Source organism: Coloeus monedula (assembly GCF_965178545.1).
Source record: "Coloeus monedula genome assembly, chromosome: 32".
Classification (NCBI taxonomy): Eukaryota; Metazoa; Chordata; class Aves; order Passeriformes; family Corvidae; genus Coloeus; species Coloeus monedula.
In genome coordinates, this window is record NC_138812.1 from 1,942,709 (window position 1) to 1,970,106 (window position 27,398).

The following is a 27,398-nucleotide window of genomic DNA, read 5'->3' on the forward strand; positions in this document are numbered from 1 at the left end:
CCTTGTCCTGGTGTGATTGGTTTGGAAATAAATTCCATTCATTTCCCCAGCTTGGGTCTGTTGTGGCCCTGGCAGTAAGCAATGAGTGTACTCTCCCTGCCCCGATCCCAGCCCACGAGCCTTTCCTTCAGTGCTCTGTGTGCTGCAGCTGTGAGCAGAGTGCCAGAGCGGCTTTGGTGGCCCCGGGCACCCGGCCAGGGCCAGCCCAGCGCAGCGGTGCCTGCAATTCATTCCCTCGGCTGCAGCGCTGAGCGGCCGCAGGGCGGGTCCGGCTGCGCGGGCAGGCGGCTCCAGAAGCACCAACTGCGCCCCACGGGACAGGAGGAGGAGGCAGGGGGTGCCGGGGGAATCTCCTTCCTCCGAGCCGGCAGGGCCAGGCGGGAGAGACTGGAGAGAAGGAAACGGAGAGGAGGGACGAGGCTGGAGCTGTGGAGAGCTGCAGGGATCCGGGGCAGCCGGGAATTTTGTTTTCCAAATCTCTGGGGCGAAAGGAAGCGCTGTGAAATCCATCATGGAAAAGAGAGGAGAAATAGCGATTGATGGAAACCGACACCCCTTGGGACTCAGTTTCTCCCTCTGCATTGCAAAAGCTGACAGACCCTGAGCGCCGACGGACACCCGTCCCCGGCGTCACGGCCCAAGGGATCGGAGCCGCGGCTGGTGGGGCTGGAAGCTCCGTCCAGCAGCTCCGCTGCCGCCCCCAACCCTCGGGCTGGACCGTGGGGTCTGGGACACAGCCCCGTGCTGGGGGGCGGCAGCGGGAGCCGCGGGGCCCGGCCCGTGGGGGCGGCCGGGCTGGAAAAGTGCGCGGGGCCCCAGCGCGGTGTCCCGGTCTTGTTCCTCACCTTAACACAATGTCTTCAACTCCCTGCGTGCCCTTCATTTAATCAGCATTTCCTAAATGCTGACCCATCCCATCATCAGCTCTACCCGGAACAGAATTTCCCAGGCCATTCCAAGTCCTTTATAGTTCTGAAAATACTGGGGCCAAGCCCTACCCGTGATTTCCCCCACCCCTGCCTCCATGCAGACCTTGTTGTCTGCCAGCACCAGGATAGTTCCCACTGCCCCAGGTCTGCGTTTAGCAAAGCCAACAGTACTTCTACCACTGCTTTCTGCAAGACCCCAATTGAGTCTTTACATTTCAACATAACCAGATGATGTCTACTTAGCATGAAATGTAGTTCCTGTCCAAGAGTTGCATGTCCCAAGCAATTTCTTAGCAGAATAAATTTTAAATCCTTTGGGTTTCAGTGTTTGGAAATCATCTGCTAGCGTATATAGCAACTTCACTACATTCTTATTTTCATTATCTCTGTAGAGCTAAGGAATTCCGATTATGAAAGGCTCTATTCTGTAAACTCATTAAAAGTTAATATCCACCACAACACTGTCTCTCTATTTCATTGGTTCTTTGCAATTGCTTAGCAAAGATAACAAGCACCAGGCTTTTTAAGAGAGACACACACACACTTTCTTACATAGAAAGACACAATCTTGTTGCCACCAAAGCACTCACACAGGTGAAAGTCACAATTTTCCTGCCTCTTCCTTCCTTTCCAAACCAGTGCAGCATGAGAGAAAGCAGCTGTTTCCCGAGGCCGATGGGTCACAGACAGGTAAGGTGACATTGAGGCTTGTTCCTCAGAGGCAGTCAGCAAGCAGCAGATGATGATCTCAAGGATCCAGGTGACACCATCACCCTCTCAAGGGAGGAATCCTTTAAGCAAGCACATTGCTCATCACTTCCATCCTGCTTTGGTTTAATGAACCAGCTCTTCCTGGCAATGAGCAGCAAGGGGATCTAATTTGACTGTTGCTATCCTTTTACATTTTATTCAATCATTCCATCAGAACAGGCATTTTACTTTTGTTTCAGTTACTCCAGAGGACCTTGGCACAAAGCAAAATGAAGTCAAATGAGAAATAGCTCGCTTAAATTTATATACACCAACAAATCATGCTGTGTTTCAACAAGTGTAAGAGAGACGTGGGACTTTCCTTCCCTCTGAGCAGCTGCAAGCATAAAAAAAACAATGATGCAACGTTCATTAATAAAACTTTCTTAGAAATCTCTTCTTATGGACAGATTCAACATCTGCAGGAGATACCCAAAACACACTCATTGTGCTGCACTTCCCCTTTTCCATTCACGTGTTATATATACTGAAAATACGTTACCGAGTAGCTATGAACACACCATGCTCCCAGATTTTCCCTAAGTAAAACATGTATCTGTGTATGTTATAAACGATCAAACACAAGGGAGAAAAGCCTGGCACAGACACTGCAGCAAAGGAAATTCATCACATTACAGATCTCCCCTGATACTGAGATTGGCCAGGACTTTCATCAGTGATGGGAAGGAATTTCTCATCTTCCCATTTTACAGCACCTGAAGCAAGAAGGACCCAACACCTTAAGCGGTGTCCAAGATAGCACAGAAATTTAAACAGAGCCATTTACAAAGGGCAGCAACTCATCTGGCCAGTTCCCACCTCAGATAACTATCTGCAGAACCCAGAGCAACATAATACTCCAAGGAGCAGTGAGATAGCCAGAAGATTCTCAGCTCAAGAAAATCAGGCAAGAACAGGATGTTCCTTAGCCTGGCTAACCCAGATAACATCTCCCAGCCATTAGCATGAGATGGAACAGAAAGAGAGAGGCTGAATCACTTGCAGTGTACAGATACTGCCCGAGGGAAATGTGACAGGTGACCTACAACATAAAAAATGCACTTAACTGTAAAAACTAGGAAGTGAAGCTAAAAATGAGAAAAATTAAAAGCTGTTCTTGGATATGCAGTAAAAAGCACACTGACATCATAAACGGGAGAAGGAACACAAAAGCACCCAGCTGTTCAAAAGCTGTGCAGTTAAGGTACAAAGAAATCAATGTTTTTTTAAAGAAAAAATCCCTCACAAGGTGAATGAGCTCAGTAACACTCAAACCAATATTATTTGCTAGAAAAATCATCTGCTCCAGTGCCTGAAGCAAAAGGTTTGCCATTTATTCCATCATTCCTTCAAATCCAGGGATTAGTGAGAACTTCTTAACAAATTCCTGCCTTGCTTTATGGTCCTTCAGCTTCACCAGGGCCAAAGCTTGCTGCTCAGAGTCAGTACACGAATCCCTGTGGTGTTACCATCCTCTCCGAGTGAGAAAAGCACTCGAGATGGTGAACAAAGAGATGGGGCAGTTTCCTGATGCCTGAGAAGGATGTTCTTAAGATAAACAAAATTGCCCAATCAAAATTTATAAAGAAATGACATTTATTATGCGACCGAAATATCGGTTTTAAAAGCCACGATGGAGAAAAGCAGCTCCGAGCCTGGGGTCGGAGCTGGGTGAACACACATAGATCTGATCTCTGTCGCACCAGACCTCCCAAGTTCACAGATGCTGCTTTGGCTGGTCCCTTCTTATACATTTTTTGGGCAGAGTCCGAATTAATTCTATTCTTCTCGTCATTTTAGCATATTCATGAAGTTTTCTTGTCCCAGAGCTGGGCTGCGCAAAGCCTTTCCTGGATCCCAGGAATTGTCCATCCTGGGTGATGAGTGGGCCATTTCTGCTGATGAATGGGCCATCTCTGCTTCCTGGAACAGTTATTTTTAGTTCCCGGGATGTCTGATTCCTTATCAGATGAGATGTAGATATCAGAAGGTGGCAATCAAGTCGTTATGGTGCAAATGTCCCGGTGATAAGATCTAACCCCACCTGGGTGGAATCCTCACTTATTGTGAGAGAACTTCTTTTAGTGTTGTGAAATTTTTCTCTCAGCCGGGCTGGTGAAGGGATTTTGAAACTCGGTCTCTGTAGGGTCTGATTACACTCCAATTTTATACATAATAGCACGAATTACATACCTTATTTATAACGTTCTCAACTCAGTGGCACAAAGTCTGCTTTTGTTCAGACAGGAATGAAGAGGAAAAATGGCAGAAATTCATAACAGGGACAATGAGGAGAAACATTGGGCTGTGCACACATTCAGTCCAAGCAACATCAATGCCAGGTGTGGTTTAAAATTCACGTTTGTGCTTTATTAAAGCCACGCACTGTATTTATGGCTCTCAGTGAATTCTGTATCCAAAAGGGACACGTTAGCTGATTCAAAATTAGTTGGATTTCTTTCCTTCTCCTGTAGCAGTGCCAGTAGGAGAGGTAACAAAGGCAGTTCCCTGGCCTTCAGACATTGCACAGAAGTGGGATCCATAGATACAAACTCATGCAGCCAAACTGCAGGTATTTCATTCAGGGCCTAAGACATGAAGCTAGGCTTCTTTTAATAAATCACGGACAGGGATGAGCTCCTGACATTAATATTGCACTCCTCCCTCTTTCTGCTGAGACAGTCTGGCCAACACGAATATCCCTAATACAGATCCAGGGCTCTGGTATAACAGCCACCCCAAAAAGCCATAGTTCCAGCTACCTTTCCTTTCTTTGCATCATACCAGGAGGAATCAAAAGGAATGAAACCTATTTCATTTATTATTACAGGTGAGAACCCCTCTAAGTACATAGGAAGAGAAGTTGTAGTTTGTAACCTTGTTCTCCATCTAGAAGTAAAACAGGGGCTGGTGTGAGGCAACGAGGGCAACAGAGAAAATGCTGAAAAGAAACGGAGGAATGTGAAGCCAAATTTTCAAGCATTCCAGGCAATCACACCACTCAGGGACAGTCTACAGCTCAGCAAATCACATGCTGGAATGCAGTGGAGTATGGAGTAGGGCAATAGGGAACTGCTGAACAAAATAGGTGCTACAGCCTCTTGTGCTCAGGCTCTTAGCCCAAAGTATGTTCCAGCTCCAACTGAAGGGCATTCTGAACCAGAAGAGCACTGACCTTTTTGATTTTGGCAGTTCACAGTTCTCAGACAGCAGAACGTCTGTGGCTCCTCTCATCATTATTTTTGCTGTTTTCACTACTGGCCATCAAGTTTCCTGCAGTAGCCATCCATGAACCCCGGATCACTACTACATTAATAACACAGAACATGGCTCTCAGAGTGCATTAGTGAGGTACCAAGAGAAAACCCAAATGATGATCCTCCTCACTGAAAAGGTAACAGACAAAAAAAATGAAAGTGTGAAAATACTTTTTAAAAGATGGCTGAAATGAGGCAAATTCTTAAAATTAAGTAAATGTCCGAAATGAAATTTAAGCAAATTTAACTGTTGCAAAGTATTCTGAATACACATACAGTACAATATACTAGAGTCCAGAATTAGAAAAATTTCCAGTCATGGAAATATGGGGTAAGGGATATGTTTATTTGGAACAATGAGTTCAGTAGAGGTCTCTTTGCTACAAATATCTTGAATTTAATTCTTCTGCCTTGATACAATCTCATGAGAAAATAATAAAATAAAAATCCTACAGGAAAAACTTGTGTTGGATGCAATCTCTTCACTCATACCTGATACAAAAGTCTAATTTATTCTCTTGATTTATTGTCTTAAGGAGAATGAATTAATTATTCTTCCACTCAGAAGTCTATGGCATCAATCCTTGAGTTGAATCAGAGAAAATTCAATCTCTCATGAGTTCCCACTCCATTTACTTTTCCTGTAAGTGTTCTGTTTTGTTGAAGTGAAAGCTCCTCTGGACTCAGGCCCAGAGGGAAGCCAAAGCACAGGGGTTGAATTAAAACCTTTGGACAAGCTGAGATACATGAAGTCACACCAAAGTGAAATAGAAATACAGATTTTTTAACCTTTAGTAGAAATATATGCTAAGTGCCTTAAACATTGAAAAGCTGCAGCAGAGACCTTAAACACAGTTCTTACTGCAGCAGGGTTACCTTTTCACAGAATTCTTTACTTTAGACAAAATATGGATAGAATGACACTGTTCACATTTTTTACATAGAGCATTCACGTAAACAATAAGAGCTGATAGAAACTGCATCCGCAAATCTGTGTAATACCTGTGTAACACTGGTGTGAGGCTTACGACTGTTAGAATTAGACCAGGATAGGTTAAGAAAAGGAAAACTGGAATCGTGTGTTAATCTTATTGGTCAATTAACAAATATAATCCACACTTCTGCAAGAAAAAATATAGAGTCTAGAGCATATAGAGCATATAGAGCATATAGAAGAAGAAGAAGAAGCTGTTTTTGCCTGTTGTTGCTGTTGCTGCTTGCCTTTATCATGTAACCCCCTTCGAACTCTGCCTTCAAGAAAGCTGTGAGACTATGAAATACAGAACTCAGCAGAACAGCAGCCTCCTCTGCTCTCTCACCCTGGTCCGGGAAGGAAGGGTACCCCGTCCAAAGCTCAACAGCGCAGAGCCCCAAGGCTGCTGTGGGCAGCAGGGCCCAGGGGCCGTTCCCACCCGCAGCGCTCCTGTCCTGGGCTGGGCCTGCACAGGGGCTGGGGCACCATGGCTGGGGCAGCGGGGCACAGAGGGGCCACGGAGCCGCTGCCGGGGCTGACAGCGAGGCCAGGGACACACAGGGAATTTCTGGGCATTGCCTGCGCTGGGCAGGGCTGAGTGTGGGGAAGGCAGAGCTCAGCTGGCCTCGGTGGCTGCAGGAAAAGCCGAGAGCCCGAAGAGCCCCCGTGGCTGTGCTGGAGAGCAAGGCTGGAGGAGGGAAATGCGGGGCTGCTGCGGGATGGGGAGGGGGATTGAATTCCAGCAGGCACCGACGGGGGGCTGAGAGACTCAAGGGCTCCTTGGCCTGAGCCTGTCCTGGAAAGGTCTCTCAGCCCTCTGTGCCCATGAAGGGCTCCAGGGAGGAGCAGAGCTCATCTTGGCAGGACCCTCATGGAATCCCTGAGGGACAAATGCCAGTGCCTGCCCAGCCTTCCCAACGTCCCTGACACCAAAGGCCTTTTCCACATCCCTCGGTTCCAGGTCAGTTCCCAGAACACAGCACAGCCTGTCCAGGTCCTGGGGGCGATTCCCAAGGGAGGCAGCTGTGATTTCTCCCCACAGACCCACCACTCTGGTGTCTCTCTGTGCAGCCCTTGGCTGTCCTGAGCACTTTCCCTGGAGCCTCCCTGCCCTGGACATTTCTCTCCATGCAGTTCTCAGCACAGCAAAGAATTCAGGTGCTTTCCCAGAGGACATTACTCTGGCAGTGAAGTGGCCTCAGGGCACAGTTTGTGCCCCTGGAATTGTGCCAGCCCCGAGTGCTGCTGATGGTGTTTGTGCTCACTCGGGTTCATCTCCCCACACCCACTCGATGCACTGCTGAAGGCTCCTCAGGACACAGCAAACACGGACTGCTGGCCTGGTCACTTGGTGTCCCTCCGTGCAGGGACAAACAACCTCCTGCAGGGGAGGGCAGAGGCCAGTGCTGGGATTGCTGGTGGCAGGGGCTGGTGTGGGACACTTGCCCTGGGCACCTTCCCAGGCTGTGCCCGGAACAAAGGCACAGCCCAGGCCCTGCTCTGCTGCTCCCTCAGGTCCATCCCAGGAGCTCTGGCAGTGCCAGGACACTGCTGCCTGCCCCCCCTGCACACTCCCCCCTGCCCCTGGGCACTGGGGTTTGCTTTGCCAGGGCATTCCTGGGGCACATTCCTGACAGCAGCTCTGGAGGAGAGCAAAGCCTTCCTGCCCTGCCCCCAGGAGATGCCCTTTGCTGATGGAGCTGCTCTGCTGGAGCCCGGCTGTGTCCCAGCAGTGCCCGTGGCCTGTCCCTGCCTGTGCTCACAGCACAGACACGCAGCAGGACAGTGACCGAGCTGCCCGAGCACTCCGGCCTTGCACCCTCAGAAGGGCTGGGAAAGGGAGTGTGGAGCTGGGAAGAACAGAGGTGGGAAGAGGCTGGGCCATTGTCCCTGGCCGTGCTGCTGTGCTGGGAGTCTCTTCCCTCCAGCTCTGCCCACAGGCACTGCCCCTGCAGAGCCAGAGAAGGGCTGAGGAACAAACCTTGGACACAAAGGTCAGGACAGCCCCTTGTTTATATTCAAATGCACAGGGAAGAAGCCTCCTGAAAGTCTTTGTGTTTCAAAAGAAAGGTAGATGTTCATGCAGAAATGCAAGGAGTAGTACTACAGTACTTTATAAAAAGCAGAATAACACCAGAAAAAGAATAAGAAAAAGCACCAATGAAAATATGGACAAAGAGGAAAAAGAGGCCAAGATTGTAAAGAGTTAAATTCTGAAGGTTCTGGAGCAGAAAAGAGAGAGTTTATTGCTTCTGAGAAGCATCCTAGTCATAATTTTCCTCGCATGGCAGAAGGAAATAGAAAGATTTTAACTTGTGAAAAGTATCCGGTCCTCACTTTCCTCAGGGCATCCCTGAGCTCCTGGTTCCTCAGGCTGTAGATGAGGGGGTTCAGGGCTGGAGGCACCACCGAGTACAGAACTGACAGGGCCACATCCAGGGATGGGAGGAGATGGAGGGGGGCTTCAGGTGGGCAAACATAACAGTGCTGAGGAACAGAGAGAGCACGGCCAGGTGAGGGAGGCACGTGGAAAAGGCTTTGTGCCGGCCCTGCTCAGAGGGGATCCTCAGCACAGCCCTGAAGATCTGCACATAGGAGAAAACCATGAACACAAAACAGCCAAAGAGCAAACAGCCACTGACAGCGATGAGCCCAAGTTCCCTGAGGTGGGATTTGGAGCAGGAGAGCTTGAGGATGTGTGGGATTTCACAGAAGAACTGGTCCAGGGCATTGCCCTGGCCCAGGGGCAGGGAAAATGTATTGGCCGTGTGCAGGAGAGCGTAGAGAAAGGCACTGGCCCAGGCAGCTGCTGCCATGTGGGCACAAGCTCTGCTGCCCAGGAGGGTCCCGTAGTGCAGGGCTTTGCAGATGGACACGTAGCGCTCGTAGCACATGATGGTGAGGAGGAAATCCTCTGCTGAGAGGAAGAACAGAAAGAAAAACACGTGAGCAGCACATGCTGAGTAGGAGATGTGGCTGGTGCCCCAGAGGGAATTGTGCATGGCCTTGGGGACAGTGGTGCAGATGGAGCCCAGGTCGGTGAGGGCCAGGCTGAGCAGGAAGAAGAACATGGGGCTGTGCAGGTGCTGGCCGCAGGCTCCGGCGCTGATGATGAGGCCGCTGCCCAGGAGGGCAGCCAGGGAGATGCCCAGGAAGAGGCAGAAGTGCAGGAGCTGCAGCTGCCGCGTGTCTGCCAATGCCAGCAGGAGGAAGGGGCTGATGGAGCTGCTGTTGCACATTTTGAGCCTCTGGCCATGGAGTGCTGTTGAAGGAGGAGACAGTGAGGAGTCAGGGGAGACTTTGCTGAGCAATGTCCAAGCCCTTTCTCCTGGCCCTGCCCCCCAGTTTTCCTTTTCTCAGAGCCCTTCCCTCAGCCCCGTGCCTGGAGCTCTGCTGGGATCTGGCCCCATTGCTGTGACGAGCAGGGGCTGTGCCCATGGACAGCGAGGAGTCAGCTCTGCTCTGCTTCAGCGGGGACATGGGAATGGGGACAGGGGCCGGTCCTGGGGCTGGACTCCATCAGCCCAAAGTGCTCCTGAGGCAGAGGAGCTGGGCAGCATCTCCTGTGCCAGGGCTAAGGAACGGTGACGGCCAAAGGCACTTTGAGAGGGTTTCCTGCTGTGCCCAGGGAGAGCAGAGAGAGCTGTGCAAGGCAAGAGCATTGGCTGTAACTCAGAGAAGGGTGAGGGGAGCTGCTCTGTCGCTCCATCTGTCCCCAGCTGCCCCTCCTGAGATCGAGGGCAGTCACTGTGTTCCCCTGAAAATCAGCCTGGCACAGCTGAGAGCAGAGGGACCCACAGCAGAGCAAAGTGGCTCAGCCTTTCTCAGAGTCTCAGCCCCACTGCTGGCCAAGGACACTCCCGGCCCCAGTGTCCCCTGGAAGGCAGCTCACAGCTGGGATGGCATCCCGAGGGCACAGCGAGGGTCCTGTCCATGGCCCTGCTGGAGGAGAGCCGGCTCATTGCCAGCCTCCCAGCCCGGCGTGCCCAGAGCTCCCGGGGCACAGGGAGCTGGGACACCCCATTGCTGTGCTCAGCCTGCACAGGAGGAGCCCCAGGGCTGGGCCTGAGCCTGCAGCTGGAGCTGCCATTCCCAGAGAGCCCCTGAGCAGCGCCAGGAGCAGCTGAGCAGGGCAAGGAGAGAGAGCCGGGCCCTGAGGAAAAGCCTTTCCCTGCGCAGCGCTGCCCAGCCCCTCCCGGGCAGCACCAGGGCAGGACAGTCGCCCTCAGGCCCCGGGCAGCAGGAACGGGCCCGCGGCCGCAGAGATGCCCTTCATCTCTGGTGCTGCTCTGCCGGCCCAGGAGGGCACCGAGGGCCCCGAGCCCCCGGGCTGAGGGCCCCGAGCCCCCGGGCTGAGGGCCCCGAGCCCCCGGGCTGAGGGCTGTGCTGGCTGCGAGGGGACACCGGGGCTGCGCTGCTCAGCGCGGTGTCTGCACTGCAGGGCAGGCCCGGCAGCTGCCACAGCTCCCCTCAGCAGGGCTGCCCTCAGCGCTGCCTCCCTCCCTCCCTGCCCACGGCTCTGCTGCTGGAGCTGTCCCAGCCGGGAGCTGCTCCTGCGGCCCGGGCTCCGTCCCTGCCGCTGCTGCCGGAGCCCAGCCCAGCCCCTGGGCCAGCCCTGCCCGGCAGCCGCTCGGGGCTGCGGGGATTAAAGAGCAGCTCCCCCGGGCCTGGGCACCATGGAAAGGTGATGCTGGCTGGATCTGGAGGCCGCGGAGGTGCAGGCACTTGCTGAGGCTCCCAGGAATCCTCAGTGGGATGGTTTAAGAGCCTCAGCCCCTGCTCCACCTGCACAGCTGAGTTTCCATTCCCACCAAGCTGAGCCTGGGAAAAGTGGGAGCACAAACTGAGGAAAGCAGAGACTCAAGCAGGAATCTCCTGCCCTGAATGTGCTCATGAAAATCCCCTCAGGAATGAGCTGGGCATGAGCTGGAGCTCTGAGCAGCCCTGGCCCCCACAGCAGCCTCTCCACAGCAGCAGGACCTGCCCTGCAGGAGTCACTCCTTGCAGCCACAGCTCCCCTGCACCGCCCATGGGGAGCTGCCAGGCAGGCTGAGAGCTGCCCCTGGCAGGTGGCAGATGCCCTGGCCTGGCAAAGAGCCCTCAGGGCTGCAGGAGCTGCTCTGCAGGACAGCCCTGGGCACCCCTGGCTGCTGCCCACCTTCACAGCCTGCAGCCGGCCCTGGCAGCAGGAGCCATCCTGCCCTGTCCCTCTGACGGTGCCCAGGGCAGCCCCGCTCTGCAGCACATCCTCCCCCAAGGCAGGAACAGCAGCAGAGCCATCCTCACAGCCATGGCAGCCGTGCCATGGGCCAGCTCTAGAGGATCCCTGCAGCCAGAGACTCACTGTGTCCCACGCTGGGAAGGTTTCTCCAGGAATGAGTTCAGAGCTGCCCTCCCAGCTGCTTTAGCCAGCTCTCTGCTCACTCCTCCCAGGTACCTGCAGGCAGTGCCCTCAGCCCTGCTGGGCTGGCAGAGGAGCTGCTCCTCAGCAGAGCTGCCTCTTTGAAGCTCTCACTGGTTGCCAGGAGCTTGAGAGTTCCCTCTGTGCCAGGAGCCCAGCCCAGCTCAGCAGCACAGCAGCAGCACAAGGATTTTAATGACCCTCTCGGGGCTTTGGTGTTGTTCACATCAGACTCAGTCCCTCAGAGTGTCTTCAAAAAACTTCCCAAGAACTCAAAGTCAGATTCGAAGTCCAAAGTTTCTTTAACTTTTAATGGGTCCCAGTGAGGGACACGACTCACGTGAAAGTGTCCCCAGGTTCCAGTGAGAGCAGAACTCTGGAGGCAGTGATGGCAGGGGGGGACAAGCAAGGGAAAGGTGTCTCTGGTGCTGAGCAAAGCTGGCTGTGTTCCATGAGTGCAAAGGGCCAAGGCCTGAGCCCCAGCCCCTGGCAAGGCAGATCCTGTCCCTCCCTCAGTGCTCAGGGCTCTTGCCGGGGCACTGGGATGTGGGGATGGGCAGTGCCCAGGGCAGCACCATGGGGCAGCCCCTGCCAGGCTGCTGGGCAGGGACAAGGAGGCCCTGAGGCCCCAGGGCTGCAGGGGTCACTTGTCCCCTCCTGGCCTCAGGGCCAGGGCCAGCAGCCGTGGCCAAAGGGCTGCACAAGTTGGCTCTGTCAGGGCCTTGCAGCTGCTGCCCATCCCTCTGCCCTCTGCAGCCCAGGCTGTCCCACGGTGTCCCTGCCCTGCGCCTCTGTCCCTGCAGGCTGTCCTCATCCCCCCGGCTGCCCCACCTGGCTGGCCCCTTCCTTTGCTGGCAGCTCTGCGTCCTGCCTGCCTCTGCCTGGGCACACAAAGCCTTGGGCTGCTCCAGACTCCTTCTGGGGGACGTGTTGCACCCCAGCCCTGCCTGGGAGGGAAATTCCTTTCTCCTGGTGTCCACTCTGGGCCTCCCCAGCTGCCCTGTCACAAAGGCCCCTTGGTTCTTTGGGGCCAGCAGTGCCACAGTGGCCCCTTGGTTCCATGGAACGCCACAGGGTCACAATGGTCCCCTTGGTGCCACCAGCCCTGCAGGGTCACAATGGCCCCTGGGTTCCACGAGGCCACGCAGGGTCACAGTGGTCTCCAGAGGAAGGGCAGCACCGAGCCCCAGGGTTTCAGGGGCAGATGAGACACAGCCACCAGAGGCCAAGGCCAGCCACATCTGTCTGTCCTGGCAGGTTTGTCTGGGAGCAGCCCTTGGATATTGGGAATTTGGGAGGTGGAATCCCAATTTTGGCCATGGGCACCTTGTTGAGAAGGATGGGTTTATTCCACATGAAAGAAAAGCACAAAGTCCAAGAGTTTGGAAAGAAGATGAGAGGTGGCCACCATGGGCGAGGTCAGCCAGACCTGTCTCTCATGGCAGCTTTTGTCTGGGAGCAATCCTTGGATAGACAGAATTTGGGAGGTAGAATCTCAGTTTTGGCCATGGGAGCCTGGATGAAGGATGGTTCTCTTCTTTAGGAAGGAAAGCACGGAGCCCCAGGAGCCCCAGGGCTCCTGAGGCAGCCCCTGCTGCCCCGGGAGGGAATTTGGGGAGGGGGCAGAGGGGGTGCGCAGCCCCCGCCGGGGGATGACCCCGGCCCAGCGCCCTTCGTTCAGCACCGAGCTGGGCTTGGGGCCGCAGGAGGAAGAGGCCGATGGGAAGCAGATCCTGCAGGGGGGACAGGGCTTGGGCTCAGGGCAAGGTCCTGCCCTGCACACCTGGCTCAGGTGTGAGCCTGCCCCGGGAAGGGAGCGGGACATTGCCATCCCCACGGATCAGGGCTGGGAGCAGCGCTGGGAGCACGGACATGGAAATCCTGGGAGCCACTGGGACCGCCCTGGGGGGTGAATGATACCCCCCAGCACCTTTCCAGGCCGCCCTGCGAGCTGAGAAATGCTCGCTGGGCCTCGGCCTTGGCCAAGAGCCCCCGGGCTCAGCTGCTCTGAGCTCAGGCGCTGCCGGCTCCCGCAGCCCGCCCAGGGCCGCCCTGCCCGTGCCGGGGCTGTGCTGGAATTCTCTGCTGCTGCTGGGCCACTCGGGGGCTCTGGCCCAGCAGGAAAGGTGACCCTGAGCCAGGAGCTTTCCTTGGCCGCAGCAAAGCCTCGGCACGGAAAGACCTTCCCAGCGCTGGGCCCTGGGCCGGGAGGGATTGTGCCACCAGAGCTGTCCCTCCATTTCTTCTGCCAGGCAGCTTTAGCACAGGAAAAGTGGAGAAGCCAGAGCTGCCTCTCAGCTTTCCGCAGTCCTGCAGAGCAATCCTGTGTGGGAAGCAGCCTGGGAACAGGGTTGAGGTGGCAGGGCAGGGGAATTGAGAGCCCTTTCCTCCGCCGTGGGCCCAGGCTCTGGCCCTTGCCCTTTGCAATGGCCCTGCAGCTGCCAGAGGGGCCTTTTTGGCTCAGCTGAGAGCAGTCCTGCTGCAAGGCTGTCCTCGAGCTGCTTGGGCTGCACATGTGCCCAGGGAATGCTCATTGCTTGCAGTCTCAGGCGCTGTGGGTGTGCAGGTGTAACTACTGCAGGAGGGAACAGCTCTGCTGGGGGCAGTTCTCTTTTTCTTGGTGGTTTTTCTGTTGAAGGAACGTTCCCTGCCAGCTGTGGGCAGAGCTGTGTAGCTGTATGTGCCACTTGTGTGTGGCACTGTGGCTCAGGAGGTGGCCAAGGGGAGCTTGGCCGAGGTGTGGGCAGAGGAATGGCCATCAGGCCAGGCTGGGGGGTCAGCGGCCGGTCAGTTGCGTTGCGTGGCCGCGGCTCTGGAGGCTTGTGTGGGAGCGTGTGCAGGGCTGGAAGGCTGGGGCTGCCGCCGCTGTGTCCCAGAGCCGGGAAGGCCGGGGCTGGCCCGGCCCTGGCCCGGCCCCGCCAGCTCTGGCAGCTGCCGGCGGGGACACAAAGGGCAGCTCCGAGCTGCGGCCGCTGCGCTGCGGCCGCACAAAGGCAGCGCCCGCAGAGCTCCAGGGCAAGGTCCTGGCCCTGGCTCGGGGCTGGGCCGGGGCCAGCGGCAGAAAATCAACTTGCAGCTTGGGCCCCGCAGCAGGGAGGAGCAGCAATTGCTGGCTGAGAGAGACTCTTGCCAAGGGCCTGCGGGGCCGGGCCCCAGGGAACGGCTTCCCGCTGCCCGAGGGCAGGCTGAGATGGGATGTGGGGCAGCAATGGTTCCCTGGCAGGGCGCTCAGGGCCTGGCCCAGGCTGGCCCCAGAAGCTGCGGCTGCCCCCGCATCCCTGCAAGTGTCCCAGGCCGGCTCGGCCATTGGGGCTTCCTGCCCAGGAGGGCTGGGCTGGGCTGGGCTGGGGCTGCTGAGGGCGGGATGGGCTCTGCCTGAGACAGCTGAAGGCTGCGCATGATGAGGCCGGGGGGACCCCGTTCCTCAGTGGGTTCTGGGGTATCCCACATTCCTGAAGGGATGTCAGAGTATGTCCCGTTCCTGAGGCAGTTTTGGGGTCCCCCCAATGCTTCGGGAGAGGTTCTGAGAGGGGGGCTCTGGTGCTTGGAAGGGGGACCTATGGTCAGGGATGCAGGGAGCCCATTTTGGGAAGGATGCTGCTGTTTGTGGCAATGTTGAGAGGTTCTGAATGGGCTGTGGGGCCCTGGCTCTCATTTTGGGACTTGAGGTGAGCCCATGGGCACAGCAAGGGGTCAGGAGAGGTTCCAAGCTCCCATTTGGGATGGAGGGATTGAGCGGGTGCCTGCAATCAACTCAAAGCCAGCCCCAATGTGTCGATGGCAGCCCCAAATGGCTCGATCCGTCAGCCCCAAGGCCCGGCTGTGGGGAGTCAGGAAGCACAGAAGGGGAATTGGTGTCCAGGAGGGGTGGGATGGGATGGGATGGGATGGGATGGGATGGGATGGGATGGGATGGGATGGGATGGGATGGGGTGGGATGGGGATGGGATGGGATGGGATGGGATGGGATGGGATGGGATGGGATGGGATGGGATGAGATGGGATGGGATGGGATGGGATGGGATGGGATGGGATGGGGGTGGCATTGTGGGGGTGGGATGAAGTTTGGGATTGATGGGGTGGTTTGGGCACTTGGAGTGGGGCATTTCAGGAAGGGAAAGAAGCAGCTGCTTTTGGGGAGGCTCCTGCTGCTTTTTGACAATTTTGGGGCCTCTAGGTGGCTTCTGGGAGGTTGCAGTGAATTTGGGGAAGGTGCCGAAACCCCCTGCAATTTGGGTGGCTGAGGTGAAGTCCCCACATTTTGGGAGGGTGAGGGGATCCCAATTGGGAGGGGGTCCTGCTGCTTTGCACCCCTTAATTGGGGTGAGAATTGGGCAAGGAAGGAAGGAAGGAAGGAACAAGGAAAGTAAGGAAGAGAAGAAAAATAGAAGAAAGAAAAAAAGAAAGAAGGAAAGAGAGCAACAAGAAATAATAAAAAAGAAAAAAAAAGAAAAAATTAAAAATGAAGGAAGGAAGCAAGAAAGATATAATAAAAATGAAAAAAAAGAAAAGAAGAAAGGAAGAAGATCAAAAGACATATAAAAAAGGAAATGAAAGTGATTAAAAATGAAAAGAATTAGAAAGAAAGCAAGACTAAATAACATGAAACCAACAAGGAAAAATTATTTAAAAAGAAAAGAAAAATCATTAAAAAGATGAAGCAAGGAAGCAAAAAGATAATAAAAATGAAAGAAAGGAAGAAAAGAGGAAAGAAAGAAAGTGAAAGAAAAGAAAAATTAACAAGAAAATGAAAAAAGTGAAGAAATTAGAAAAGAAGAAAGAAACAAAGAAATAAACAAAGAAAGCATGAGTACATAACATGAAACCAACAGAAAAATAAAAGGAAAAGAAAAAAAAAGAAGAAAGAAAGAAGCAAGGAAGAAAGAAAAAAAGAACAGAAAGACACAAGAAAAAACCAAAAGAAGAACAGAAAGAAAGCCAAAAGAGAATGAAGGAAAACACAAAGCAACAAAAAAAATTTAAAAGAAAGAAAAAAAGATAAAAGAGTGAAGTATGAAGAAAGCAAGCTAAAAGAAATCAACACGAAAATTTAAAAAGCAAAGGAAAGTAAAAGATAAAGGAAAGACTCAATAATGTGAGACCAAGAAGAAAAATGAAAAAATAAAATGAAGAAAGCAGCAAGAAACAATTAAAGAACCAAGAGAAATATTGAAAAATGAAGAAATAAAGAAAAAAGCAAGAAGGTAATAAAAATGAAAGAAGGAAAGGAAGAAAAAAAGAAAGACTGAAAACATGAAACCAACAAGAAAATAAATGTTAAGAAAAGTCAAAAAAAGAAGAAAGAAACAAGGAAGAAAGAAAATGACAGAAAGAAAGACATGAGAAAAAATAAAAGAACAAGAGAACCAAAGAAAGCAGAAAAAGAAAGAAAGATGAAAAACAGAAAGCAACAAAGACAAGAAAAAGAAAAAAGGTAAAAAAATGAAGGAAAGAAAAAAGAAGGAAAGAAAACGAAAAGAAATCCACAAGAAAATTTAAAAAGTGAAGAAAAAGAGAAGAAGAAAGAAAGACTAAGTAATGTGAAACAAAAAAACTTTAAAAAAAAAAGAGGAAAGAACCAAAAAAGAAGGAGAAAAGAAAAAAAAGAAAGACACAAGAAAAAATAAAAGAAAGAAGAAAGAAAGAAAGAAGAAAGCAACGAAAAAATAGGAAAAAGAAAGAAAAAAGAGGAAAGAATGAAGAAAGAAAGCAAGCTAAAAGAAATCCAGGAGAAAATGAAACCCTTGTGCCACTGCGGGACCTTGTGCAGCCAAGGAGAGCATTGTGAGAGTGCGGGGCCACGGAACCAAGGGACCATTGGGACCTTGTGGGGCCTCCTGGACTCAAGGGACCATTGCCACACTGTGGGGCCTCATGGAATGAAGGGTCCATTGTGCCACTGCAGAGCCAAGGACACCATGGTTACACTGCGGGGCCATGGAACCAAGGCACCATTGGGACACCCCGTGGCCTCATCCTCTGGAATTCCAACACATCTGAGGGATGGCAGCACCTGCAGGCAGCACGGAAGGATTCTGGGGAGAGCCTTTGATCCCTGCTCCAAAGGACATCAGAGAAAGAGCCCTGCTCAGATCAAGGCACCTTTTCCTTTTCCTTTTCCTTTTCCTTTTCCTTTTCCTTTTCCTTTTCCTTTTCCTTTTCCTTTTCCTTTTCCTTTTCCTTTTCCTTTCCCTTTCCCTTTCCCTTTCCCTTTCCCTTTCCCTTTTCCTTTCCCTTTTCCTTTCCTGGTGTAAACTGTTGACCTGCCTGTAAGGTGCAGCAAAAGCTTTGCACGGTTTGGTTCAAGGTCCCCAAGGTGGGAACAGGGAAGTGTTGGAGTCCCTTCTAAGAGAAGGCTTGGAGTCTTTGTGCCATGACTGCCTGGGATGCATGGAACAAGTGTGTTCTGGCAGACTCTGGGACCTCGAGAGCAATCCCATGCAGGAGCCAGCACTGGCCCTGCACCCTGGTGGGAGCAGCGTGGTGCGGATGGGAAACGGGCAGCTGGGTGTGCAGGGGGAACCTCGAGCCAGGTCCTAGAAGGCCAGGCTTTAGCTTTGAACAGAGCAGCACAAAAAGAATGAATGACCTTGCCTAGAAATCCCTGAAGGACAAAGGGTGACCATATGGACTGATTTGAACTCTGGGTTTGGAATAATACACGCCCAGGGAGCCACGTGGAAGGAAAGGGCACAGAGGTCTCCAGTGAGCACAAAAAGAAATCAGTCCCCTACTGCAGAGTGTGCCAAAGCCAAAAGAAGTGGCCCTGCTGCCCTTGTAAAGCCCATGGGTTTGGAGACTCCCCAGGTAATCCAGGGAATCCATTGGCTGACCAAGCAGCTCAAGAGGGTGCTGCAAAAGCTCTCCTTGCACTAATACCTAGCAAAAACTGGAATGTTCTGCAACAACAACCAGATTCCAGTGATCAGGACAGGCAGTCAGCCCCAGCAGCAGCAGCAGCTACGGAAAATCCCAGCAGGTGATTGGTAACCCCGTGTGGGCAGGTAATTGTAGCTCCACAATTAATGTAGAACGGAACTAAAACATCAGCAAACACAGGAGGAAATGGAGAATCTGGTGGCCAGCTTACAAAGGCATCTAGTAAGCACCAAAATGGCAAAAAAATGATAGATCAGTTGTTGAGAAAGATGGGATTGGTTTTGAAGGAAGAAGGCTGCCTGCAGGGCTGGTTAAATGGGAATCACCAGGTGATTTTGGCCAACTGATTTTGCAGAAGTGCCCAGGCAGAAGGGGACTGACACATTTTGGCATTGATGGATCCTTTTTCTGGATGGCCAGAAGCTTTCCCATGTGGCACCAACAAGCCAAGGGAAGTCTCAGAATTTTGCAGAAATGAATATTTAATAGCACTGGGACTAACTCTTGTAAGCCTTAAAAGGTGCATGGTTCTCAACAGATCATTGGGGCTGGACTCGCCTGTGCATCCTTTCCAACCAGGAGATGCGGTGTGCACCAGAACCTGGAATTCTGGAACAATCCAGCCAAAGTGGAAGGGACCATCTCAAGTCCTCCTGGTAACCTACCCTGCACTCAAGGTAGAAGGAATCCAACTTGGGGTTCATCACATGTGGGTAAAACCAGCGAGCACACATTAAACACAGCAGAAACAAGACTGACTGACACCGTGGGGTTTGGGGTTTTACATAAATCCTATTGTTTTAGGTATTGAATCTGATTTTCTAAGGGGATACTATTTATTGGATCTAGATGGAGATGATCAATAATTGTGTATTTATAATAATAATCGAAATGATGTTCCTGACTTCTGGGAAGGGCAATGCGGTTTTCAAAGTCAGTGCGAGATGTTGGCAGATGACAGAATGTAACCCCTGTAACAGCTTGTTTGCCAACACCAACCTCTGCAGAAAATCCAGTGCCATGGGGAGCTTCAGTCAGCAATTTGACAAAAATCTGGGAACGCGTGTGGGAAGGAAATAGCACCCAGGGCACCTGGACAGGGATGGAAGGAGAATATTCCTTACCATGGACACATCAGAACAATAGTGCTGAGAATTGTAACATTTCCAAAGCGGATCTGGAAATTACCTCAGGAAATACTGATCAGCTGACAGATTGCACTGATACCCCCTGGGGCTGTCAAATTCCAGCAGTATGGAATGGCCCTCAGACAGGACACTGGGAATGTTTGCAGCCAGTTCAGGGGTGTCTGGGCTGGGCAGGGAGCCCAGGCCTCCCACAGGACCCCTTAGAGGTGGGTATAAAATATCCAGATTTAACAAGGTCAAGGCCAAAGGATCCAGGACCAAGGAAAAGTGGGATTGCCCTGGGACAGACACTTGAGCTGTTTGGAATGCTGAGGTCCAGCGGCTCCTGGCTGTGGCCCAGGCTCTGAGGCTGGGCTGTGTTTGTAGAAATGATTCTGCCTTTCTCAGGGACACCTGGGCTGAGCCAACAAACAAGGAGCCTTGGAGAGGCACAGAGTGTCAGCAGGACACGGTCAGATCCTTAGGAGCCCCAGGATGGGTGGGAAGGGATGGAATTTGGAGCACACGTTTGCCCCTGGGAGAATCAGGAGCACCACGGACACTGGGGGTATGAACGTTCCGTCCCTCGTGCAAGGAGTCACCACTGGGAACCCGACTGTGGGGAAAGGTTAAAGGGGATGGAACTGGGAAACATCCCAGTGCGGGAACTCCAGCGGGATGGATTTTAGAATCCATCTCTGCTCCGCAAAGATCTGCCTTTAGGAACAGACCAGCCACACACCATTGGGCTCTGCAAATGGAAACTTCAGTGAATGCAGCTCCTTTGGGGTTTGCTGAAATAAAGGAACAATTGGCAGCCCCAGCTAAAATGACCTTCCAGAGCAGATTGGCTTTAGCCCTATTGCTGCTACATGGACAGGGAGTGTGTGGATTCTTGAACTGAAACAGCAACACTTGTTGTGTGCACATTCCAAATGTGATGCTGGATTGGATGATCAGGTAGAGAGGATAAAATCGGCTGCTGCATCCAGCAGGGAATTAAGGGGAGGGTTAGACTGTAATTGTTTGAATAAAATATTTAGAGGACTTGGATTTTCCCTGACTGATGGTTGGCCTCACTTTTGCAAAGTCTAACTGGGATCACAGCACTACTTGTGCTTGTGACACTTGCTTTGAGCTGTGTAAAGAACATGGCTGTGAAAGCAGCTGAGGAACTCGTGGGATGTGAGTAAAGGAGCAGAGTGAGGCTTCTGAAGGCTTGAAGGGAAGAGAAGCTTCACAGCCCTCCAAGGAGGGGAAATTTGCCAGATGAAAAACCATTTGCACCTGGTGGGTTCATACAATGCTTCTTCTCCAAAAGCCACTGGCCATGGACCCGCCCAAGGCTGATTCTGTGGGCAGCAACCAGCCCAGGTGTGCCAACTTTCACCAGTTCACCGGGCAGTCAGGGCTGGCTTTGGGGTCAGCGACCACCAGGGACCCCCAAAGAGACCCCCAGGGCAGAAGAAGGGATGTGCAAAGGGGTGGGGGAAATCTGCAATGATTTTGGGGCAATGATGATCGTGTGTGTGTTTCTGGTGGGACAATCTGGGAATGTGTCTGTGAAGCACAGTCTGCAAACAGGAACATTCCTGAACTCGGCACCCACGGCTTTGGGAGGGGCTCTCCCCTCGTGCATCCGGCCCAATAAAGAATGCTGCTGCTTCGTGCTGCGCTGGTGCTGAGGAGGTTTTGTTTCACTGAAGTTTTGGTAACACCTCTGTGCCTGTGTCACAGACCCACAGAGCAGCTGTGATGTCAGAAAGGGGCTGTGTGACATCACAGAGTGGGCTGTGACATCACAGGGTGGCTGTATGACATCATAGAGTCTACTGTGACATCAAGGAGCACCTTTCTGGCATCACAGAGTGGTGCTGTGGCATCACAGATTGGGCTATGACATCACAGGGCAGAGGTCAGATATCATCTAGCAGACTGACATCACAGAGCACTTGTGACATCACAAAGCAGGTTGTGACATCACAGGGTGCTGGTGTGACATCACAGAGTGGTCGTGTGACACCCCAGAACAGGCTGTGACATCACAGGGTGGCTGTATGACATCATAGAGTCAGCTGTGACATCACAGAGCAGCTGTGTGATATCACAGAGAGGACTGTGTCATCACAGGTGGTGTGACATCACAGAGTGGCTATGACATCACAGGGTTGCTATGTGACATCATAGAGTGAGCTGTGACATCGCAGATAAGGCTGTGATATCACTGGGCAGAGGTCTGACATCATAGAGGAGACTATGAAATCACTGAGTGGTTGAGAATGTCCAACACCAAAGCTTCGAGCCAACAGCAGCTCCTGGAGGGGATTCTGCCCCCTCTGCCTGTCCTGGGAGCCCAAGGGCAACGCCCCGGGCACAACAGCCCAGAGTGCTGGAGCACAGTGTCCCTGCGCCAGGCCGTGTTCCCTGGCTGTCCCCTGTCCCTCGGCTGTCCCCTGTCCCTCGGCTCTCTGGGGCCGGGGGTGGCAGCAGCCCTGGGGGAGAACAACCCTGAGCCCCGGCTGGGCCAGTTCCCCCAGTTCCACCCGGGGTGGGGCCCAGGTCACTCCCAGCATGGGCCCTGGGGCTCCCAGTCACCCCCAGTATGATCCCAGTCACTTTCAGTTACACTCAGTATGATCCCAGTCACTCCCAGGATGATCCCACTATGATCCCACCATGGTCCCAGGTGTTCCCATTCACCCGTCTGTGCCCCCCAGATTTCTTCTGCAGCCCCCCCGTCAGAGTGGGGGGTGGAGGCCGAGTGCTGGTGCCCCCCTGCCTGCAGCAGATCCAGCGGTGAGGGGAGTTCAGGGGTCCCTCAGCATTTGGGGTCCCCTGGGATTTGGGGTGAACCCCCCGGGCCCCCCAGGATCTCCCTGAACACGCTGACGCTGCCCGTGCGCAGCGAGAAGGTTCATACCCGGCACGGGGTCCCCAGCTCTGTCACCGGCATCGCCCAGGTACCCCAAAACCTCCCGGGAATCCCCAACACCCCCCGGGGAACCCTAACCTCTCCTGGGACCCCGAAAATATCCCCGGGACCCTCCAAAAACTCCCCAGGACCGCAAAGCCCCATACACACCCCCCAAAATCCTCTCAGGACACCAAAATTCCCACGGGACCTCCCAACACCCCCCGGACCCTCTTGAGAAGGTTTATACCTGGCACGGGGTCCCCATCTCCATCACCGGCAGGGACCCCAAAACAGCCTTGGGACACCCAAATATTCCCCTTGTGATCGCCCAAACCCCCACTTTGAGACCCCTGAAAACTCCCCTCGGGAACCCCAAAAAACACCGGGACGCCAAAAACCCCCGGGACCCACAAAACCCCCCAGGAGCCCCTCGCGAATGTTCAGACGCAGCACGGGGTCCCCATCGCCATCATCGGCACCACCCAGGTACCGCCAAACCCTGCCGGGACCCACAAACCCTGCCGGGACCCCCAAACCCTGCCGGGACCCCCAAACCCTCCCAGGAGCCTCAAACCCTCCCGGGGCCCCAAACCCTCCCGGGGCCCCCAAACCCCCCCGGGGCTCCGCTGCCGGAATCAACGGGAGTGGTGTTGCCCTTTTAACGGGAGTTACAGTGGGCACCGACTTTACCGGGGCATCTTAAAGCGCCGATGGTAGAGCGAACCCCAACATTTCACCCGGGGGGCACTCTCCCGTTTGCTGCACTCGGGGGAGCCCCGAACGGCGACGGCTCCTGGGCTGAGCCCCGCACTCAGCCGGGGCTGGGGAGGGAACGGGGAGGGCTGGGACGGGCTTTGGGGTGCTGGGCTTAACTGGGGGACCCCACTGGAAGCCCTTTGCCGCTGTCCCACCTGCCCGGATCCCCCCTCTCGCACCCCTTTGCCGCTGTTGCCCCAAAGCTCCGCTGCCCCAGCTCGCTCTGGGGTGACCCAGCCCTTTCCCATCGTGGCCCGGCCCGGCCCCGCTGCCCCGAGAGCTCCCGGGCCGCGGCCGCAGGCACGGAGGAAGGGCAGGAGGAGGAGGAGGCGGGCCAGAGGAGGAGGAAGAGGAGGCACGGGGGGAAGAAGGAGGAGCCGGAGCAGGCGGAGGAGGCTCCAGGTGCGGGCAGCGCTCTCTGGATCCGCAGTCGCTCGGGCCGGGAGCATCGCCCGCCCCGCATCCCGCAGGTGCCCGGGGAGGGGGAGCTCGGCCCAAACATGCCGGGCGGTGTTTTTGGAGGGGGGAGGGATATTTGGAGCTCGCAGGGAATCGATTTGGGGCTCGCTGTTTCATGCTGTCTGTCGGGGCGGGCGGCGCGATGTTTGGAGCTTGCGGGACTCCAAAGGCGAGCCGCAGATGCCCCGGCGGGGGCGGATATCGGGGGGTCCCGGGAGGTGTTTTTGGGGGTGGCGGTGGCGGCAGAGCCCCGGCGGGGGCGGGGGGATGCGGGTCCCCCCGCGGTGGGGGTTGGGCTTCCCGGGCCGGGCCCTCCGAGCTCTGCCGGGGCCCCGTGGGGACGGCGCGGGGCCGGCGGGGGCGGGGGGACACCGGTTTTGGGGAGCCCCGGGAGAGCCGCGGCTTCCCTAAGCGGGACCCCGGAGAGAGGAGAGCCCCAGAAGGCCAAAGCGGGGAGCCCGAGAGGGGGGACCCCTGGGATTGGCGGGACCCCGGCGGGGGGGTCTGGGGGCTGCAGGGGCGGCACGGCCGGGAAAGGGGCTCGGGGGTGCCGGGGCCGGGAAAGGGGCTCGGGGGTCCCGGGGCCGGGAAAGGGGCTCGGGGGTCCCGGGCCGGGAAAGGGGCTCGGGGGTCCCGGGGCTGGGAAAGGGGCTCGGGGGTCCCGGGGCTGGGAAATGGCTGCTCCCAGTATGAGCCCAGTTCCCTCCCCGAGTGGTTCTAGTTTCCTCATCAGTCCCAGTATGAGCCCAGTCAGGCCCAGTATGATCCTGGTCACTTCCCCTCACTCCCTGCAGAATCCCTGTTGCTCCCAGTATGAACCCAGTCACTCCCAGTCACTCCCCATTATGATGCAATTTGCCCCCAGCACAGTCTCAGTTGCTCCCAGTTCTTCCCACTTTTGTCCAGTGTGTTCCCAGTTCTCGCAGTTGCCCCAGGATAGTCCCAGTCACTCCCAGTATGATACCAGTCTCTCCCAGCAGGGCCCCAGTCACTCACATTTGCTCCCAGTTGCCCCCAGCATGGTCCCAGTTCTCCCTGGCACATTCCCAGTCACACCCAGTGTGGTCCCAGTCACCACCCACATGGTCTCAGACACTCCCAGTATATCCCAGTTGCCCTGAATATTCTTGTGGTCATTCCCAGGCACTCCCAGTTAGCTCAGCATGGATCAGTTGCCCCCAGATTTATCCCAGTCACTGCCAGTACATCCCAGTTGTCACCAGCATGCATCCTATCATTCCCAGTTCCTCCCAGTGCATCCCCAGTAGGCTCTCAGCATGGGCCTGGTCGCTCCCAGTAACCCCCATTGACACCCACTATAATCCCAGGATGATCCCAGTCACCCCCAGTATGATGCCAGTGGCCCCCAGTGTGATCCCAGTTGCTCCCCGTCAATGCCAGCATGAGCCCAGTAGCCTCCAGTATGATCCTCGTGACTCCCTGTCTCTCCCAGTATATCCCAGTCACCCCCAGCATGCTCCCACTCCTTCCCACTTCTTCCCAGCTGCTTTCAGCACGATTCCAGTTGCTCACAGCCACTCCCAGTCAATCCCAGTATGATTCCAGTCACCCTCAGTATGATGCCAGTCTCAACCAGCATGGACCCACTGTGATTCCGGTATGATCCCAGTTGCCCCCAGCATAGTTCCAGTTGTTCCCAGTTCCTCCCAGTATGATCCCAGTTGCCCCTTGAATAGTCCCAGTCACGCCCAGTTGCCCCCAGCATAGATCCAGTTGCTCCCAGGTGCCCCCAGCGTGGTCTCATTTCCCCCCAGCATGATCCCAGCTGTTCCCAGTGTGGTTCCAGTCACCCCCAGTATGGTTACAGACACTCCCAGTATATCCCAGTTGCCCTCAGCATGCTTGTAGTCATACCCAGGCACTCCCAGTTGCTCCAGTAAGGTTCCAGTTACCGCAGAATGATCCCAGTCTTTCCCAGTTACTTCCAGGGTCTTCCAGCATGATCCCAGTTTCTTGCAGTTGCCCAAAGTGTGGTCCCAGTTGCTCCCAGTATGATGCCAGTTGTGGTCTCAGTCCCCTCAGCGTGGTTCCAGTACCTTCCAGTTGATCCCAGTTACTCCCAATGTGTCCACATTTTCCTCCCAGCATGGGCCCAGCAGCTCCCAGTAACCCCCAGTCAGGTTCCATTCACACCCACTGTAATCCCAGTGGCTCCCAGCATGATCCCAGTAGGACCCGTAGTCACTGCCAGTATGGTTCCAGTCACTCCAGTATGGTCCCAGTGTCCCCAAATGTGATCCCAGCTGCTCCCTCTCAATGCCAGTATGATCCCAGTTGTACCCAATCACCCCCAGTATGATCCCAGTCACTCCAGTATGGTCCCAGTGTCCCCAAATGTGATCCCAGCTGCTCCCTCTCAATGCCAGTATGATCCCAGTTGTACCCAATCACCCCCAGTATGATCCCAGTCACTCCAGGTACTCCCAGTATTATTCCAGTCATGCCCAGAGTGCCTCCCTGTCACTCCCAGTGTGGGCCCAGTTGCTCCCAGTATGAATCCAGTCACTCCAAGTTCCTCCAAATACGATCCCATTTGCTCCCAGCATGGTCTCTGTTGCTCCCAGTCACCTCCAGTATGGTTCCAGTCATGTCCAGCACCTTTCCAGTCCCTCCCAGTCTGATTCCAGTATGATCACAGTCCCTCTCAGATACTCCCAGTATGATCCCAGTCAGTTCCAGTAGGATCCCAGTATGACCCCAGCATGGGCACAGCTGCTCCCATTATCTTCCAGTGTGGTTCCAGTTGAACCCAGTTGCCCCAGTTCAGACCCAGTCACTCCCCACATGAGGTTGAGCGTTCCCTGAATTCACAGCCCCCCACGCGTGGGATCATCGCCCCCCATCCCGCAGGTGCCCGGGGAGGGGGAGCTCGGCCCAGATATCCCGGGGGGTTCCCTGGGTTGGGTTTTTTGGGGGGATGTTTGGAGAATGAAGAACTCCAAAGCTGAGCAGAAAATGCCCCTTGTGAGGACATTGGGGGTCCCCAGGAGGTGTTTCTGGGGGTCCCGGTGGCGGTGCCAGCAGAGCCCTGGCAGCGGGCAGGGGGATGTGGGGTACGCCCCGTGGTGGGGGTTGGGTCTGCCCGGGTCAGGCACGGCCACCTCCAGCCCGGAGCCAGGGGGCTGCGGGACCCCTTGGGAGAGCCGGAGGGGGAACCTCGGGAGCCCCAGAGTGGGACGAGCAGAGAGGGGCAGTACCGGGAGCAGGGGAGCCCCGGCAGTCTGGAGGAGCGAACCCCTGTGACCCCCAGGGCCCCAAAGTGGGGAGCCCAGAGAGGGGGGAGCGCCGCCATTCGCGGGACCCTCAACAGCCTGGAGAGGGGCAGGGGGGACTCCTTGGACCCCCTGCACCCCGAAGCAGAGAATAAGGGGAGAAGGGACCTGGGGACCCCATAACCCCCAGCATCCCTAAGTGGGGAGACCAAAGAGGGGAGCTTTTGGATTCCTGGACTCCCAGCAGCCTGGGGAGGGTGGAGACCAAGTAGAGAGGGGGACCCCAGTAAAAGAGGGACCCCCAGCAGCTGGGACAGGGGGAACCCCCGGACACCAAAGGGGAGAGACCAGAGACAGGGAACTGCTGAGAGGCTTTTTCAGAGCAGATTTTTATGGACACACAGTGCCCAGTGACTTCTAGAGATGGACTTGGGCAGAGGGACCTTAAACTCAATGTGCTCATCCCTTGTTTTCCCCAAACCAGGATTTCCCATTCCCAGCCCTTGGCCAGATGAAGGAGGAGGCTGTGAGGAAGAGGAAGATGCCCCGGGAGCCCCAGGCAGGTGAGGAGGAAGTCAGTGCCCCTTTCCCCTCTCTCCTGCTCCATCTCCCAGCCCAGCATCGCCCCCGGCTGCAGGACAACCCCGCTGCCGACGCCGTCCTGCCGGGGACGGACTGGGGGGATCTCCTTGCCCTTCCCTGTGGCACGGAGGCAAATCC

At 54.7% G+C, this 27,398-nt stretch overlaps 1 protein-coding gene across 1 annotated transcript; it reads right to left on the minus strand.

Moving 5' to 3' along the window:
- Positions 1–8,299: 8,299 nt before the first annotated feature.
- Positions 8,300–9,148, minus strand: LOC309583755 (olfactory receptor 14J1-like; the record flags this gene model as incomplete). The annotated part of the gene is made up of 1 exon (XM_082299547.1): positions 8,300–9,148. One exon carries the CDS (start codon positions 9,146–9,148, stop codon positions 8,300–8,302), a length of 849 nt encoding a protein of 282 aa, XP_082155673.1.
- Positions 9,149–27,398: the final 18,250 nt, after the last annotated feature.